Below are 18215 nucleotides of genomic sequence, written 5' to 3'. Positions count from 1 at the left end.
CACTGATGTTTCTCTTTCTCTCCCTCTCCCTTCCTCTCTCTGAAATCAATAAAAACACATTAAAAAAAAAAGTGAATCAAGCGCAGTGGTTGCTCTCTGGCAGTTCATTCTCCTCAGAGAAAGACAGGTCTTCAGATCCCCACCAGAGTTCACAACCTCCAGGGTACTTTGTTAAAAATGAGCAGGGTTAGTGCGAAGACTACACTAGAAAGAGAATTTCTCTGTGTGTCTCCATGCCCTTTGGAACATAGATAACAGAGTTAGAGGCTAAGGGCCTGGATCATGGGAAGCTTGTAATATGGCCTGGTCATCTTCCTTTTTTTAAAAAAAAATATATATATCTTTATTGATTTCAGAGAGAAGGGAGAGGGAGAGAGATAGAAACATCAATGATGAGAGTCATTGATTGCCTGCCTCCTGCACGCCCCCTACTGGGGATCCAGCCAGCAACCCCCGCATGTGTCCTGACCGGAATCAAACGCCTGTCATCCTGGATCATAGGTCCATGTTCAACCGCTGAGCCATGCCCGGACAGGCGCATCTTCCCTTTTGACACTGTGCCCAGCATTGAGCTTGAGGCAAAGTGTTCATCTATTTCAAATGTCATTCAGAGGAGGGCAAGACTTGCATGCACGTTAAACTAAATAGTAAACACGGCAGTTAGAGCCGGAAGGATACTTGGTGGCATGGGCTATTGGTGGCGATATTTGACTGCTTAAAGTCTCTGACTTGACACCAGTGACTCTGTAGGGAGTTCTTCCCTGAGCTGTAAAATTGAGAGGGCCCGCCGAACTAACTCAAAATGAACTTAGGCAACGCATTCCGGTTCTTTGAAAGAGCCGAACTAAATTGACTCCACCGAGCCACCATAGGGGCTGTCCGCGGACCGGGGCACGTGTATTCCACCCTGGGATTCGTTAAGCCACGCCGGACCTGCATCATGTGACCAGGAGTAGGCCTCTCGATTGGCTTTGCTTCTCTCAGGGCCTCCCTCCCCCACATTGAGTGGGATGGAACGGTAGGTTGGGCGCATGCGCAGTGCCTGGATTTCGCTGGTCGCCCGGAGTGGAGCGGCAGGGTTGGGCGATAAACAGGCTGTGGCTAGGAGTCGGGGGAGCGAGCGTTCGCTCTGCCGGGACTTCTCACGCCCCCTTTATTGCTTTAGGTGTGGTTTGGTCCAGACGCGGGGTCCAGCAGCCGGCTTGAGCCTATTCCTTGGTGAAAGGGAAAAGTAGCTCCCGCGGGAAGCGGTTAAAGTTGCAGAAAGGGTGCGAGACGTGGATTGTCCCCATGCCAGCCAAGTGGTGTAGCCCTGAGCTGGTCCGGGAGCCTGCCCGACGTCGCTGAGAGAGGCCTCGGAGGAGGCGGGAAGGTGGCTGTCAGAACGCAGTGTTTGTGAACAGAGTGGGAAAGATTCGACTCCGAGAAGAGGAAGAGCCCGATTGAAAGGGAGTGAGGCCGCTGAGGGGGAGGGGGCTGCCAAGATGGCGTCGGCCTCTGGGCAGTCGGCGGTCGGGTTTTCGTCCATGGATCCCGGGGTTTCTACCTGCACCTCATCCTCAGGTAATCAGGGCGGAGGGTAGACCAGGGGGCTGATGACAGCTGTACGGAGAGAGCAAGAGCGAGACCTGGGAGGGTACCTGTAGCTGGGGATGTCAATAGAGTTGCTGGTAAAGAACACATAGGGTTGGGCTTTTAAATAGCAGGGCTTTCTGAGTGGGCAGGGGAGTCTGAGGAAAAGATGGATTTATTGAGGAAAGGGAAGCTGTCAAAAACGTTGACGGAGTTGACTTTAAGTAGTAGGGTCCGGAAGAGGTGGAGATTGACGGTGGGGGTAGGAAGGGAACAGCAGGGTAACCGAAGGGAGTAAAGTAAATGGAGGCCTTATAAATAGAGAGGAATTACTTAGTGTGAGAGGCAGGTAGAATCCTAGTTGGTTGTGAGGTTAATTGAAAATGTGGAAGAGAAGCCATGGGACTTAAACGGAATTGAAGGGACGCTTTTGATAGCTGGGGAGTTTAGGGAATTGGGAGTTTTGTTGGGGGTGGGAGTTGATGGGGACGTCTTTTCCCTTGGACACTCCCCCTAATGCGTCATTCCTTCTCACTTCGTGCCCCCGCCCTCCCCCTCCCCCGCGCTCGCTCGCACAGACACATATTTTATCAAACGTCCTCCCTTGTTGACTCCTGTCTCTAGACTGATCAACTTTGGGACGGAATGGGCAGTATTGAAGGGAGCCTGAAAAATGTGGGAAATTAGGGTTAAAATACCCCCAAAATAGATGGAGGAGGTGGGATGATTAAGTCGTCTGGAGTTGCAGTAGAGGCTGAGAGGGGTGATGTTGGGAATTAGGCCTGAGTAAGATGGAGGGGGGCGGGGGGTGGCCCTGAGTGCTGTGGGGGAATATTGCATAATAGGAAATGGACTGGAAGAATGCTTAGTCGGTGTCAGGAAATTGGCACTTGGAGAATGGAGCCAGGCACTATAGCTCAAAGTATTTAGAAACTATTGAAGTTTGAGAGAGGTCTTTGGAGCCCACAAGAAAAGCAACAGATTGTGTGTAGGAGGGAAAATGTGTGGTGTTGGGATGTGTGTGTGGGGAGTTTGAGTCAGAAACTGTTCTAGAGCTTCCATCAGAAATGTCTGGTGTTCCATAGTGACTGTTGCTTCGACACTGAACAGGATGGGCTACCATATGTTGGATGCTTTACTTGAGATGCTGACATTTCCTTACACCTGGGATTGAATCCTTGCCATTTTGAATTGGCTAAGGAGAGGATTCCACCTTTCATATTCCAGCTCAGATGAGCTAATACTGGTCACAAATATCTTTTTCATAAGCTGCAGTTTTATTTATGTACATCTATTTTTAGTTCTTTGAGAGGTGATTTTTGCCTTTCCTGTAAAGGCATTAGAGAGCCAAAACAACTCATGTTGCATCTAAGTGTAAAGAAGGGTAAAGTAAAATGACAGATTTTTTTTATTTGGCAGGTTCTTAATTTAAATCCTCTTTTCCCCGTCCTCCAGTGCAAGAAAGAAGAATGGTCATGTGTAATCCTTAAACTTCTTAACTATTAAGTTGCGTATTTTCTCTTAGAAACGAGGTTAATCATCTTTTAAAAAAATTTTATTTTAACCAGAGTGATCTTAAAAACCATGTGTTTATATCCTAAAATTTGACTCAGCCTCTAGCTCATGGAAGTATTGGCTAGGTGGACAGATTTAGGAGTAAAAGGAAGTATTTCTTTGTCACTTACTGATACATCTTCTTTTCCATCTCTACTACTTTAGATAGTCCTGTCTTTTTTAGTATTTACTTATTGATTTTAGAGAGAGAGGAAGGGGGAAAGAGAGAAGAACATCAATTTGTTGTTCCACTTCTTTATGCATTCATTGGTTGATTCTTGTGTGTGCCCTGACCGTGGATCAAACCCACAACCTTGGCATTTTGGGATAACACTCTACCTGGCCAGGGCAGTCATGTCTTTTTTAGATGTCACTATTTGATGTTTTTGTATGTTTTCTGCCAGATCCTAGGGCTTGCAGTTAGTAATTCAGATTGCATAAATGTTTTTTCCTATTTTGTCTTCACCAGAAAGTCAAATATTAGGTTTCAGTGGACTTCACAGCACCTTGACTCCTATGTTGATATCTGAAGTCAAGGTGTAAAAATGTCCAACATAAATACCTTTAGAGTCCTTTTTTGTACTTTTGTTTCTTACTCCCACCTTCTCTGCTTCTTTGACAAATACTGAAACTGTTGGATTAAGAAATTAAGAAAAATTCTGTTCATAAATGTTCCTCAAAATATTATGGGATTATTGTATGCAAATATGCAATGTTGACTTTTTTCCTGCAATGTTGACTTTTTGCGTATCTGCATTTTCACCTAGGTTTGGGCTTAGTAAATTTAATACAACATTTCAAAGATATGTTTTTGAAGAGTATAGGATGTTTGATTCTGATGTAAAAGAGGCTATTAAGAATCAGTTTTATTTGTGGTTAGAGGGGAGTGGTGCTCTGTCTGGATAGTACCTGGAGAAATAGGACATTGGCACATTGGCAGGAATAAGTGATGGTTTATGATTTCCTAAATTGTTAAAACCTAGAAGGCTAGCTTTGTAGAAATTCAAAGTAGGGGTGTGTGTGTGTTTTAAGTATTCTAAAACCAACTTATTGTTCTTAGGTGTTTAGCCGAACTCACTTAAATTTTGGTGAAACTCTGAACCCTAAAACTAAAAGCAAGATTGCCTGGCATTGCTGAAAATGGGTACAAAATAAGAATGTCAGGATTCAGGACAGCTTGACTGAAGTTTTAAATAAGCCACTCATAACCTTTGGAGGCTCATACCTTTTAGCATTCAAATTAGGAAGGACAGATGATTTAAAACAGTTGTTCCCTGCCAGTATTAACCCCTGTCTAGATTATTTTGCCATTAAGCCAGGGCTGGTCTTTTATGCTGATGACAAGTGAAATACCAAGGGTAGAGCAAACCATATGCTCCAAGCTCTGTTTGACGTCTTTTCCCACTGGAGTAATTACCATGTTTGGATTTTGGGGGAAGCAGTTACAAATGAATATCAGCTTACAGCAGCCACCATCGTTGTGTTCTTACACTTCTCTTTGGTTGTTAATAAAAGATGGTGCAGTTTGCCATCTAGGCTCAGCTGTTTGGTAAGTAAAGGAAATTTATTCCTTCTCGTCCTTTGTCCTGCATCCTCATTATTTGTACAGTGGCAGCAACATTTAAAAATAAAATCAGCCCTGATAAAGTGCTGTTGACTGTGTGACCATCTAGTTGGACTAGTCCATCAAGAACTTGAAATTCAGCCACTGCGTCCCCTTTTAACTACCATGAAGGCAGTAAAGTGTCTCTGTTTTAGAGACTTGATTTGAAGTTAGTGGAAGAGCTAGAAAGTAAAGTTAGAATGCTAGGGTGTACACTGCTCCTCTGAAATAAGAGCTGTGTGATAAAATCACGTGACTCCCCAAGAAAAATAACTTGAAACCTTAGAAGATCATGAACCTGTAACTCCTTTTGCTTCAGATCAGAACATTTCTGAAATTCTCATTCTTTACATATATGATTTTATCATAAGCACAATGATTTGGAGGTAACTTTACAGCTTCTTTCCTGACTTTTTCTTAACTACTGGGGAAAACAGGACACAGTATTGAAGCATTTTGCTTAGGGCCTTGATTCTGGTGACTTTGTTCTTCCCAGCAGGGCTCCGTCAGTAAATTATGCTGTAATCTGATAACTCTAAATGGTAGGGATTTTTGTTGAGGGTTTTTTGTCTGTTTCCTTTGTGTACAGTATGAACTGTTTGTAGGCTGATTCCTTTCCCTTCAGTTCTTCTATACTAGTGAAAAGTAATGCAACTTAAGCCAGTTTACTGGAATGAGTAAACTGAAATTTGGGAATGTAGATAGAACAGAATGTCATGTAGTCAGAATATCACTAAATACCTTTTGGTTTGTATTTTATAAAGACGGAAAGATTTTTCTGTTTGCTTTCTTTTAGGGGTTTTTGACCACCCCAGTCCTTCTTCCTTTTTTCTTTTGTCCCCTTGGTAGATTCTGCCAGAAAACTGACATCAGAATGTCATGGTTTTTTGTCTTTTTTTTTTTCTTCTTTAATCTTCCCCCGAGAACACGTTCATTGATTTTTAGGGAGAGAGGAAGTAAGAGAGAGAGAGAGAAACACTGATGTGAGAGGTTGCTTCCTGCAAGTACCCTGACTGGACCAGGGACCAGGGTTGGGTAGGGAGGATTGAGCCTGGAACCTAGGTATGTGCCCTGACCTGGGAATTGAACCTGCAACCTTTTGGTGTACAGGACACAACTGAGCCACACAGCCAGGGTGAAATGTCATTGTTTTTGATCAATCATTTATTTCTGCCATGGCTGCTCAAGTCTTTGAATATCAAAATAGTATGTTTGCTTGTTAATTTCTGTGTGCTGTTCTGGGTTGATATAAAACTCTTGAGTAATAACTTTGCTCAAATATGTGTTAGCTACTAACTATTACATATTTTATCAGCCTATTTTTCTTTGATAATATAATGAAAGCTGTGGCCTGTGAAGTGAACAACAGAGATAACATTAGGCCAAAGACAGAACAGGAGAGAAGGTGGTTATTTTATCATTTAATATGGATATTTCCTAGGATTTGGGGATGTTCTTACTTGACATAAAGCAAGCAGCAAGACCAAAGTTGTCATTTTCTTTTTTCTTTTTACTAGATGTATTTTCTTGATCAAGGATAAAAGTATACTTCAGGAAGTATGTTATCTTCTGATAGCGTGGCAGAGGGAATTTCTGTTTCTCTCTGTTCCAAACATCAGCCCCACCATTCAGTCTCAGAGAGTGGATTAATGGTGTTTCCTAAAGGAAACCCCTTCCTAGCCCATTTCCCCTATTGCACTTCACTTCTCCACCCTTTCCTATCAAAAGAGAGCATTTAGTTTCTACATATGTGTTGATCCTGTTTTGTTCATGTCTCTTATGAGCTGCTTATTTCTTTTAACTGTTTCCTGGTGAAGTGAACTTATTTTTTCCTCCACCCCTCTATCTTTTTAAACTTCTTCTCCAATTGTTTTTTCTTCTGTGAAATTTCACTCTGTTCTTTTTAAAAATATATATATATATTTATTGATTTTAGAGAGAGGAAGGGAAAGGGAGAGAGAGAGTTGAAACATCAATGATGAGAGAGTCATTGATCGGCTGCCTCCTGCACGCCCCCGACTGGGGATTGAGCCCGCAACCCGGGCATGTGCCCTGACCGGGAATTGAACTGTGGTCTCCTGGATCCTAGGCCAACGCTCAACCGCTGAGCCATGCCTGGCTGGGCCACTCTGTTCATTTGTAATGACTGTGTACAATATGTATTAACTGATAAACATCTGATTCTTGGAAAATATCCTTATTACTGGAGTCCGAAGAAGATTTTAGCAAAAAGAGAGGAGGGCAGGTTCCTAGTACAGAGGTCAATACATTATTATTTGCCTTATATTCTTTTTTACTTTTTATTATTTTTGTTAATTCTCACCTGAAGATATTTTTTCCATTGATTTTTTTTAGAGAGAGTGGAAGGGAGATAGGGGAGAGCGAGCAATTAGGTGAGAGAGAGAGAGACAGAGAGAGAAAGAGAGAGAGAAACATCAATGAGAGAGAGACACATCGATTGGTGCCTCCTGCACATGCCCTCACCAGGGCCAGGGATTGAATCTGAGACCTGGCCTGCACTCTAACCACAGAGCAAGAACACTGGACAGGGCTGCCTTGTATTCTTAACTGAGCAATATGGAATTAATCCAGAGTAAGCACTGCCCCAAAGAATCAGTGATGTTGATGGGAAGTGAGCCAAGGGAAGGTAAGCAAGGGAAGTTGGTAGAGAATGAGAAGAGGTGGTTTTTTTGGGGATATACGTATAATTAGGTAGAATAGAATATGTTAACTTACCTGTGCACAGCATAGGTAAACAAGCCTGGGAAACTTCAAATTTTCATTGGCAAGAACCTGTAGAAAAGGGATGGCAGAGATTTCCTTGCATTGGTGGGTTGGGGGTGGGTACATGTTGGGGGCAATTAATGCTCAGTATATTGGTTTTGTTGGTTTTTTTTAAAAATATATCTTTATTGATTTCAGAGAGAGGAAGGGGGAGGGAGAGAGAGAGATAGAAACATCAATGATGAGAGTCATTGATCAGCTGCCTCCTGTGTGCCCCGACAGGGGATCGAGCCCACAACCCCGGACATGTGCCCTGACCGGGAATTGAACTTCAGTCTCCTGGATCCTAGGTTGATGCTCAACCACTGAGCCACGCCCGACCAGGCTCAGTATATTGTTAAAGTTAGACTTTCTCTGCTGAAACATGTACATCCCAATCCAGCAAGATGTGTTGCCTTTTCAAGATAGAGCCAGGTTTGAAAATAGAATTAGGTGGTGGCAATCTGTCAGAAATCTCAGATAACACTCTCATGAGTGGTTTATCCAGGAGACTTCGGTCTTTTAAAGAAGGACTTGGATTTTTTTCATATTTTCAACCAAAATTTTAGTGCCAAGAGATACATATTTGAGGCCTGAAAACCATAACATTTGCCCTGGAGAAGTAGAAGCAGATATTTTAATTTAAAACTTCTCATTTTTCAAATGAGGAAACTGAAGTTCAGAGAGATTGTTACTAGTTGCAGAGCTGTTGCATTAAGGCTGTATTAGTAAATTTGTGGCTCAGTCCTTGCTACTTAGTTGGCTCTTAGCCAAGGTGACTCCAGGCCTGGTAGATCAAACTGCTTTCCAGCTTTTAGTTTCTAGGAGCATCCTTGCCTTTTCTAATTTTTCCTAGAAGATCCTTAGGAAAAATTGGCACTTGCTGGAAAACACAATTTAGCTTTTCTTTGAGGTGTGGCTTGGTTTCTTCATTGGCTTGGTTTAGTCCTTACTGAGGGTATAGTAATGGTACTTTTTTTTTTTTTTTTTAATGCTATCTCATAGTTGTGTGCTCAGCAATACTTCTCATGAGGCAGCTGACATTTTAGACAATTTTTGAGTATTTTCATTTGGAGAGTATATTGTGCCTCCCACCTGCTAGGGTATACAGTAGTTAAAATGGCTTTCAGTATTTCAAGTTAAGATGACCAGAGAGATTGCTTCAGATAGTCTAGCAAACATCTTGGCTGATTGTGCGTGGTTTTTTAAATCTTTTAAAGCCTCTGTCTCTCAATCTTAATCAACCAAGACACCCCCTAAGAGATAGCATTTTGCTTCTGAAAAGCCTGCTTGTCTCTTTGTGCTTTGTGTAGAAACTATGGACATATTTACATAGTAGTGTTGGCAGGTCATTGAGTTGTGCCTCTGGGATTGCTTCTCTATGACCTGTTCAGGCACAACTCCAGCTGTCTGAGGAATGCACATCCGGCCAGCCTCTAGTGTCTCCAAATTATATGTATACTTCAAACACTGAAGTCAGTCATACACTGCCTCTTAGTTTCTCATCTGGTGGATGATGTCATCTCATCTCCGACGGAAATATTTCTGCTCTGAAAATGCTGGGAGAGGCTCTGGTATTAAGGCCAACTCTGTTTTGTTCCACATACTGGGTGGAGGGACTTTTCTTTGGAGCTGAAAATAGCTTTGTTTCAACGATCTTTCATTCCCAACTTATTCCCCCTCTGAAGTTTGCCTTTTTCACACTTTGCAGTCATATGGATGTTTTTACTCTTCCTTTACATTTTGGATCTTAGTCTCCAGTGGTTTAGCAGTAGCAAGCAAATTTATGCAGAGTCACTGTGGTGTTTTAACAAGGGGCTAGAAACCAGGCCCCCCAGTACCTTTTTCACCAGAAACACAATTTTGGGTTAGGCCAAGGACCAAGATGGAGTGCTTCCTTAAGACTAATTCGGGGTTACTCAGAAAAATTTTTTGACATGATGTGATGATTCACCTTTGTATTTTAGCAAGAATTGATTGGTTTCCACTTTTGCACTTGACTGCTTCAGCTGTTTCGAAATTATTTTAGTAACATTAAAGATTTCCCAGCTTATTTTCATAATTTAGAGGCAAGGTCTTTTATATTTTTCAAGTTTTGTCAGCCAGGAGATATGCTGAAATTATGTATCCCTGTTTTATAGGAGCAATTATATTCTGAAGGATATAAAAAATAAACTTCTTCAAAGAGAACCTCATATATGCTGATACAGGTTTGTTTCAGGTTGAATAGGCACCTCAAAGTAATATGTAGTAGAGAAAGATTGAGTATATAGGAGTCATGCCTTTTTTTTTTTTTTTTTACTTCTCACCTGAGGTCATGTTCATTGATTTTTTTAGAGCAAGGGGAAGAGAGAAGGAGGAAGGAAGGGGGAGAGAAAGAGAGAGAAAGAAACATTGATCATTTGCCTCCAGTACACTCCCCGAGGGATCAAACCCACAACCTAGGTATGTGCCCCTGACCTGGAATTGAACCCGCAACCTTTCGGTGTATGGGGGATGCTTCAACCAACTGAGCTACACCAGCTAGGGCTAGGACTCTTGCTTTTAAGGGAAAAAAAAAAAAAAATTTTTTTTTTTTTTAAATAAAACGTTTATTATCCTCTTAAAGAAAAAAATTTTTTTAAGGGTCATGCTTATTTGTAGCTTGGGATTGTTAGCAGCATTCAAGGTATTGTCTTATTTTCCTTCTAGCTTTCTCTTCAGTGTTATAGTGTAGTTGTAATGAGCTTGCGTTAATGTGTGGAGCAGGGAATGATGTTGACCTGTATGTGTGGGACTGCTGAATGGTGGTTTACTGGGAAAAATGGGCTATAAAGTAAAGAGAATGACAATAAAGCCACCTGTGTATATCTCTTTTCATTAATTGTTCAATTATCTATTTAATCATTTGTTATAGAAAATTCATATGGACAAGGAAAAATAGAAATTTAAAGGTAAAAAATTAACCTAACCCCACTATCCAAGATAGTCATATTTTAACATTTTGGTATATGATCTTCTGGACCTTTTCTATGTATGTAAATGTGAATTTATAGCTAATTTTTCAAAAACATGGTACTATATTATTTACCTTTTCCAACAACTTATTGTGACATCCTATCATAAGTAATGGTTATATACTATCCCATTTTATGATTACACCACAATTTATATCAGCAGTCCTCTATTGTTCATTTAGAGTCTTTCCAATTATTTTATCTATCCAATTATTATAACAGTGCTGCATTAGATAGCTTCGTATATACATCTTTGTCCACTTGACTGTTTCCTTAGGATAAATTCCCACCTCTAGGTCACTTTGTACATTTTTGTATTTAAGGCTTTTTGCTAGGTATTGCCAAATTGCCCTCTAAGAGTGGAAGGAAGTTCCTCAAGTAAAGTGAATACATACTTCTTAAAAGATTAGAAGCCTGCATGCAAAGGAGTTTTTATATCTCTAAATTTTTTGCCAATCTGAAATCACTCCAGAGAGAAATGATTTGGGTTACAAGTTTTAAAGGATATGCTTATTTTGTTGTAAGTAAGTACAATCCCAGAAGTAAGTGATAACTTTCTGTTTTTCCTCATTCAGGTTTCAACTTTCTGTGCTGTGGGGTCAAGAGTAAGAGAGGTAGATCTGATGTATATCTGCTGAAGAAGCATGAGCTCCGCAGTAACTAGCAGCCAGCTGCTCTTCCCCATAACAGTTGCAGAGTTTTTGTAGTGGAAGACCTTCTGAGAAGGCTGTGGATTTCTTATAAACATAATTTACTTGAGCTTCCATTTCCCTTTGCCCTCTCCAGAAAAGATGCTATCTTAACATAGAAATATCTTTCTCACAGTTTCACAGCATAATTCCCTAACCTTTTGTCTCCCTCGAAATCTTCCCATAACTTCATTTTCTTTTGTTTTAGTAAATGAGTCTCAATTCTTTTTCTTTTCCCTCTCTGCTGCACCTCTAATTTCCCTGACTCTTCTTATGGGGTTTCTTAATTTACAATGATAATAATTGCTTATATTTATAGGGTATATATTGCATATTAAGTATTCTACATGACTTATTTCTTATAACAGCCCTATGAGGTACATATTATTTCTCCATTTTATAGATAGGTAACCAAGGCCCAGAGAATTTTAATAAACTTGTCCAAGGTTACCTAGTTAGTAAATGGTGGATCTCATATTCAAACCTAGCAAACCTAGGTGTTCTGATTTCAGGGCCCACAGTCCTACCTGCTTTGCTGTTATTGCTTCCTCACTAACCTGAAAGTCTGTGTGCAAACTAACTTGGCTTTAAACCAGATTAAATATTTGTTGTTGAATGGGTACTGACTGAACCAGTAGTCCTTGATGAAGGAGAGAATAGTACAGAAGGGAACTCGCCTTTCTGACTTTAGCTCTCCTTAAAAAAGCAACAAACTTCCGACCTCCTGTTGTATAATAATATGTGGAGTTGTTGATCATCATTTCAGAAAATATTTTTGAAGTTTTAATGTGAATTTATGCCAAGGATTGGTAACTGATTCTACAGTAAATGCCAAGATCCCTAAAACTAAACAAACAAGATTTTGCCTCTCAGCTGCCCTCCTTTTGTCCATGGCACATTCAGTAATCATAAGCCTTATGCTTTTAATCAGAGCAAGTCAAGATCCCTCATATACCAAAAGGAAAACTAATCTGAGATGGAAGGAACTCTTTTTTCCCCCTCTGTTAAAGTTATTGAGGTCTTACCACAAAGACAAAAAGGTACTCTCTACTACTAGTGAGGACCTTAATATCTGTAAAACTGTGAAACTACTCTTTCAAGTATCAGACTTGAAAGACAGTTTCTTCTCCTCTAGAATACTGGCATTGTGTGGTTCAGAACAAGGATAATCTCACTAAAAGAAGTGAGATCTATTTTTGCCAGTGACATTATGACTGTTAGCAGAGGAACAGTGTTGTTATTGTTAACCTGCTTGAGAGGAACTGAAGGAGGAGGACTCTGCTCTTAATCCTCTATCAGTGAATACGAAAAATAGATTTTCTTGTTTCAAGGGAGGGGGGTACCTCAGGGAAGAAAATATATGTTCATTTTATCCATTAGCAATTCTGAGGGTTATTTAATTTGTTAGAGCATTCTAGTGCTTTCTTGTCCCTCCTAGACTCTAGTTCCCTAGGAAATGAAAACAAAAGATGGTTTAGGAAAAAAAGAGTTGAATTGGGGGTTAGGAATGTGGATTCCAATTCTGGCTCTGTCACCACCTTTGCTCTCTGATTTTGAGCACATCCTTATGTTCTGTGCTTTTATTTATAAAAAACAGGATTAGACTAAAAATCGTAAAGGCCTTTTCTGAATGATTTTTTCTTAATATAAGTGGTTATTGATTTGTTAGCTTGAAAGTAGGCCAGTAGCTTCACTTGCAGCTGAAAGAGCTAAGTTCTTAACTTGTTCGATTTAAAAATCAGCTTTCATTAGCAGCTATAGATTTCAGTCAGACTGAGTGTGCCTAGGCTAGAATTAAAACACACAAATTCCCAAAGTGAGCACACTCTTGGTTCTCTAGGTCTTAAATGTTTTCTTCTTTCAGCAGAGGAACTAGGGCTTGAAATTCCTATGACTGGATGTGGATCATCTGGTAGCCCACTCAGGAATAAGCTCTTCGAACCATTATTCTTTCTGATGCAGCGTGTGCGTCATGGCTTTATTTTTTGCTTCCAGTAGAGCAGCATTAGCTAGTTGTTTACAGTGCTTCTTGTTCCAGGGCCTGTTAATAAGTAGGAGTCCCATAGTCTTGAAGGAAATAAACTGTGGGCATGAATTGGGAAGTTTGTATAATATAAAAATAATTTCTCTGTTAGAACTTCATCCTTGATGCTTGCTTTTACTAGAGAAAACCTCTCAGAAAGAAGCCAGCTCAGATGAAGAAGCTTGATTATCTAGACCTGCTTTCTTTTCTTCTATGGTATTTTTCCCCCTAAACTTCTGATTGTAGAAATTTTCAGACATATACAAAGTATAGAGAAGAGTGTAATGAACCTCCATGGCTCATCAGCTGGCTTCAACAGCAACATTTTGCCAGTTTTACATCTATTATCCTCCAGTCCCCCACCTCCACCCCTGGGATACTTTAAAGCAAACCCAGTCTTCATGTGATTTCAGCCATAAATACTTCAGAATGTATTTCTACAGATAAGGACTCTATTTTGGGGGGAGAGGGAGTTGTAACATTATCATGGTAGCATTGTCAGTAGCTTAACATCTACAAAATAAAAAAAGATTTAATTTCTCCTCTCAAGGCCCCTGTCTCAGGAATCTTTAGCTTATTTTCTAATCAGCATCCAAACAAGTTTCACACATTTATTATATTTGGTGGATACGTCTCTTAAGTTCCTGATTAAAACAATTCCCACACCCTGTAGTATTGTTTTGAGGGCTGAACAAGATAAATGTTTGTAAATTTTTAAAGTGCTATAAAAATATACATTGTTTGGTCAGTGGAGAGAAATGGCCTTTCTAAAAACATATCAGTGTTTCAGTTTAGTCTTATAGTCAGCATTAAGGTGAAATAGGGTAATGTGGAGATGCCAAGTGATGGAGAAAAAAGAAATATTGTGAGCTCCTCCGCGTCAGGAACATATAACCCTTCCAAAAGGACCTAGCGTAATTCTTGCCATATAACAGATGATCCATAAGTAGTTGTTGAATAAGTGAATGGGCAGGGAGCGGATATAATTCTACATTGAACTGGTGCTGAGATGTGTTGAAATTGAGCCAATGAGGAGACGCTGGTTTAGGACCTTCTCTATAGCTTTTATAGCCAAGCTGTCAGCCTCTATAACCCACTGTGGGTAATTTGCTCTCTCCTTTCTTATAGCACATGCCACGTTTCCTAGAGTGAACTAATGATGATGTAGACATACTCATAATAATCCTTCAGAGTTTTGACTTAGAAGGGGAGAGGCAGGTTTCCAGATTACTCAGGAAAAATGTTTTTCTCTGAAAAAGGTAAATTTTAACATTGGACCTCTACCCTCCACTCAGTTTCCCTGCCCAAAAAGAGGATGATATATATGGATCATGGATATGGATTATAAAGTGATAATATGTTCTTATCAGAAAGTATTTTTCACAGACATGCTAGAAAAACTTTCTGTTGAATAGTACTCTAGTCTTATTCATGAGGATGAATCTCATTATTTCCAAGCCGGGAGTTGGTCTTTTCTCTCTTTTCTTTTTTTTCTTTTCACTTTTCTTCCTTCCCTTCCTTCCCTCTGCTCCTCCTCCTCACTTATTTTTTTCTTTCTCTGTATATGTAGAAGAGAAAGCTTATTATGAGGTGACTAGGCACCATGCTGGTGACTCTTTAGTCTTGTGTACTTCCTCAGTAGACAGTTTCTCATGGACAGAGCTTTGAGCTATTTGGTCAGTCCTTAGCAGACAGTATCTGGTTCCCTGAAATGTCACTCTGCTCTTCATTGGGTTTCTGGACCAAGCTGGGTGTTACACCGACATGGGTAAAATTCTCTTAAGTATTTTTCTCTTCCATTCTTTGGTAGGTTGGAGCTCTGATCTGTCCCCAAGGGACAACAATTCAGGCAAGGAAGAGAATGAGTCTTGGGTCCTGATTCTCCTCCTCCCTGTTATTCTCATTATTATTATTTAGACCCCAATATCATTCTAACTGCTTCAGCTATATTGTTCTTGGGATTAATCCCAGCTTTGCAGTTATAGATAGCTAAGCAGTTGGTACCAAAATTCCATTGAGTGAAGCTCTCCCACCCTCATTCTGCATACTTTTCAAGAGTTAGCAGCCCTAGGGCTATATTTTCATGTCATAAAACCAGGAAAGGTAGCAAAGTAGAACTTCTTGGAAGGAAGAAAGCCCCAAACCTAGTCCCTGCCTTGAAATCACTTATCTGCATTTTTCCCCTCCATTATTTACTCCATGCTTACAGAGGGCATTATTTTGTAGGTCAGACTGTCAGACTAGGACTGGATGTTGACTTTTCTTGGTTCTCCCAGATCCCTTGCAAACCCCTTCCTTGGGGGGAAAAGCAGAAGGGGTCGATTCAGGCACTGATCAAGGAGTCCAGAATCAGTGTTTGTCTTCTCAACTGAAAGTATACTGATTTCCTCATTGAGAATCACTGATTCTATAGTTATGTGTGTGTCCTTTCAGGAGGATATGTTGGAGGGGAGGGGTTTGGGAGGAGCCAAGTATTTTGAGATGCTAATTAAAATTTTATGATTATCTAGGTAATCATTAAACCTTACTGTGGGCTCAACTTTGCTCTTATATTAAAAATCACATATGACAACATATTTGGATAGCACTTTATAGTCCATAAAGTACTTTGAATTTAGCTTATCTAATCTTTATATAACCTAATATAGGTTCCTTTTCTTTTAGTTCAATATAGAGAATAATTTGCCTGATGTAACAGGGATTTGAACCCAGGTCTTCCATTATTATTTTTTATTTTTTTATATGTTTTTATTGATTTCAGAGAGGAGAGGAGAGGGGGAGAGAGATAGAAACATCAAAGATGAAAGTCATTGATTGGCTGCCTCCTGCACGCCCCCTGCTGGGAATTGAGCCTGAAACCTGGGCATGTGCCATGACCGGGAATCGAACTGCGATCTCCTGGATCATAGGTCAATGCTCAACCACTGAGCCACGCTGGCTGGGCAAGGTCTTAGCATTTTTAAATGGCTCAGCATGTTGATTTGCTCTTGGTTAAAAGGTTGTAAGATATAAAAGGTTTGACTACTGTTTTTATTGGTAGACACCTTAAATTTTGTAATAACTCAGTAGCAGTTTTAATTATAAATCTTAGTTGTCCTGGCTTTAGCTTAGGGTTCCCAGTCCTAATTTGCCTAGTCTTTCACCTGGGTGAAGTCAATCACCTTGTTAAAGATGAAGCATCCTACAAAAGATGTAGGTACTTGGGCTCTGCTGGGTTTTTTTCCAGTTTTCTGGGTTATTTTATGCAGCATGTCTTCCTAACAGCTAGGTGACATTTCCCTTGCCTCTTTTTTTGGAAGAGAAATGAAAACTATCTTGTTCCTCATTTTTTGCCACTCTGACTCACCATGAGGAAGGAAATTTTGCTGCTCAGCTTATTGCTACCAGAAATACTTGGTCTGTTCTACTAAGGGCTATTCTACCTCTCCTCTAAGCCCAACTACATTCTGAAATTCTCAGGGCGCCTAACCATGTGTCTTAAACAATTATTACTAGGGCTTTACCTGATTACTCTTAATCCCATGTGCCTCTGTTGCTGCCTCACCATTAATCTTTATATATATGGACTGGAACTAGTCTTCCTAGTCAGGTATTAACTTGTTATTGAAGATTCATCCCATTTGGACTCCTCTTTTTAATTTTCTTCAATATGGCTAATCTTTATTCCTTTTGAATTCTTTAGAGCTAGATTGATGTGATATATCAATAATCTTTGAAGATAAAGGCCAACATTCTCCATTATGAAAAGGGAAGAAAAGTCTGTCTTGCTGAGTGATGATGTGTCTTTGATATGATCATGGATAAAGGTTATGGGAATGGCAATACCTTCAGAATTGACTTAATCTTTCAGAGTAGATTTTTCTATAGATACAGTCTTGTCACTTTCTGAACATGTTCTTGAAATCTTTTCTAAGTTTAAATGGATAAAAGTCATAAATAATAATTACGAGATTTAACTACACACTTATCTTGCACACCTGTACTGATTAAATATTTAGTAAGTAAAACTTACTTTAGTAAGTAAGGAAATGCCAACAAATTCCTGTTGAGTTTACAGCAGAAATCAAGACAAGGCTGTAGGGACGCAGAATCAGTTTCTGCTTGCACTGAATGCTTTTTCATTATTTTCACATTGCATTTTCTCATCCTTAGCCTCTTTCTTCATTTCCATAGATCAACTCTTTACCTTTTTCTGAAATAATTAACAGAGGAGTAAAACACCATAGATATGCTCTAAAAGTTCTCACCCTTCTAGTTCTACAGGAAACATTATTAATCAAGCTCCAGACTTTCCAATTACTCTTGGGTTTCTTATGCCCTTTTTCTTTCAGCCATGGTATCAAATGAGACCTTCTGACTCTGATGGGTAAATGAATCAAGAACAGACATTTCCGAGAGAAAATATGAGCACTTGAGTAAGAAAAGGGACTAGAACAGAAATGGAATGTGCTTAAGGGCTCTGTGAATATGAGAGCCATTCTCTGTCTAAAAGGTATCACAGAGCAAGAGGCTGGAGCTCATTGTTAGGTTTAATTTAACTCAAACCCTCATTGTTTCAGTGTGCAGGATAGAGATGTCTGAGTGTGTGTATACATACTTATGATTGTGTTTTATTATTTTTTAATAGCATCTGGAACCAAGAGATCCATAGCATCAGAGGTAAGTTTCTTATTGATACATGGGTTCTAAAACTTTAATTCTGCGATAGAAGGAGACCTAGTTCTGACATCTTTATTTTCCCCATTTAAGTCTTGGGAGCTAGACAGGGTATGTCTGTTTGGTAAACTAGAAATTATACAACTTTACTTTTGTTGCAGTTTATTTTAATTTTAAAAATAAATTTATTGATTGTAAAGAGAGAGAGGAAGGGGGAGAGAGAGAGTAACATCATTTTGTTATTCCACTTACTTATGCATTCATTGGTTGATTCTTGTATGTGTCCTGGCTGGGGTACAAACCCTCAACCTTGGCGTATTAAAACATATGTTTCCAGTCCAGCTGACATGGTTCAGTGG

The 18215-nt window shown here is 39.9% G+C and overlaps 1 protein-coding gene across 4 annotated transcripts in view; it reads left to right on the top strand.

The window, feature by feature from the left end:
- Nucleotides 1-1114: 1114 nt before the first annotated feature.
- PIP5K1A (phosphatidylinositol-4-phosphate 5-kinase type 1 alpha) overlaps nt 1115-18215 on the top strand; it is a 37557-nt gene continuing 20456 nt past the window's right edge. The window contains exons 1-3 of one of the 4 annotated variants that reach the window (XM_087828291.1): nt 1115-1563; nt 11064-11102; nt 17828-17859. In XM_087828291.1, the coding sequence (XP_087684417.1) occupies nt 1485-1563; nt 11064-11102; nt 17828-17859 (150 nt within the window). In that variant the 5' untranslated portion in view covers nt 1115-1484. The remainder of the gene's footprint in view (nt 1564-11063; nt 11103-17827; nt 17860-18215) is intronic. The other 3 variants (XM_016215507.2, XM_016215511.2, XM_016215515.2) reach the window with 3 other exon arrangements.

Source organism: Miniopterus natalensis, chromosome 19, assembly GCF_054644295.1.
Source record: "Miniopterus natalensis isolate mMinNat1 chromosome 19, mMinNat1.hap1, whole genome shotgun sequence".
Lineage (NCBI taxonomy): Eukaryota > Metazoa > Chordata > Mammalia > Chiroptera > Miniopteridae > Miniopterus > Miniopterus natalensis.
Note: the sequence above shows the minus strand (reverse complement) of the source record. Positions and strands in the feature narration are given on the sequence as shown.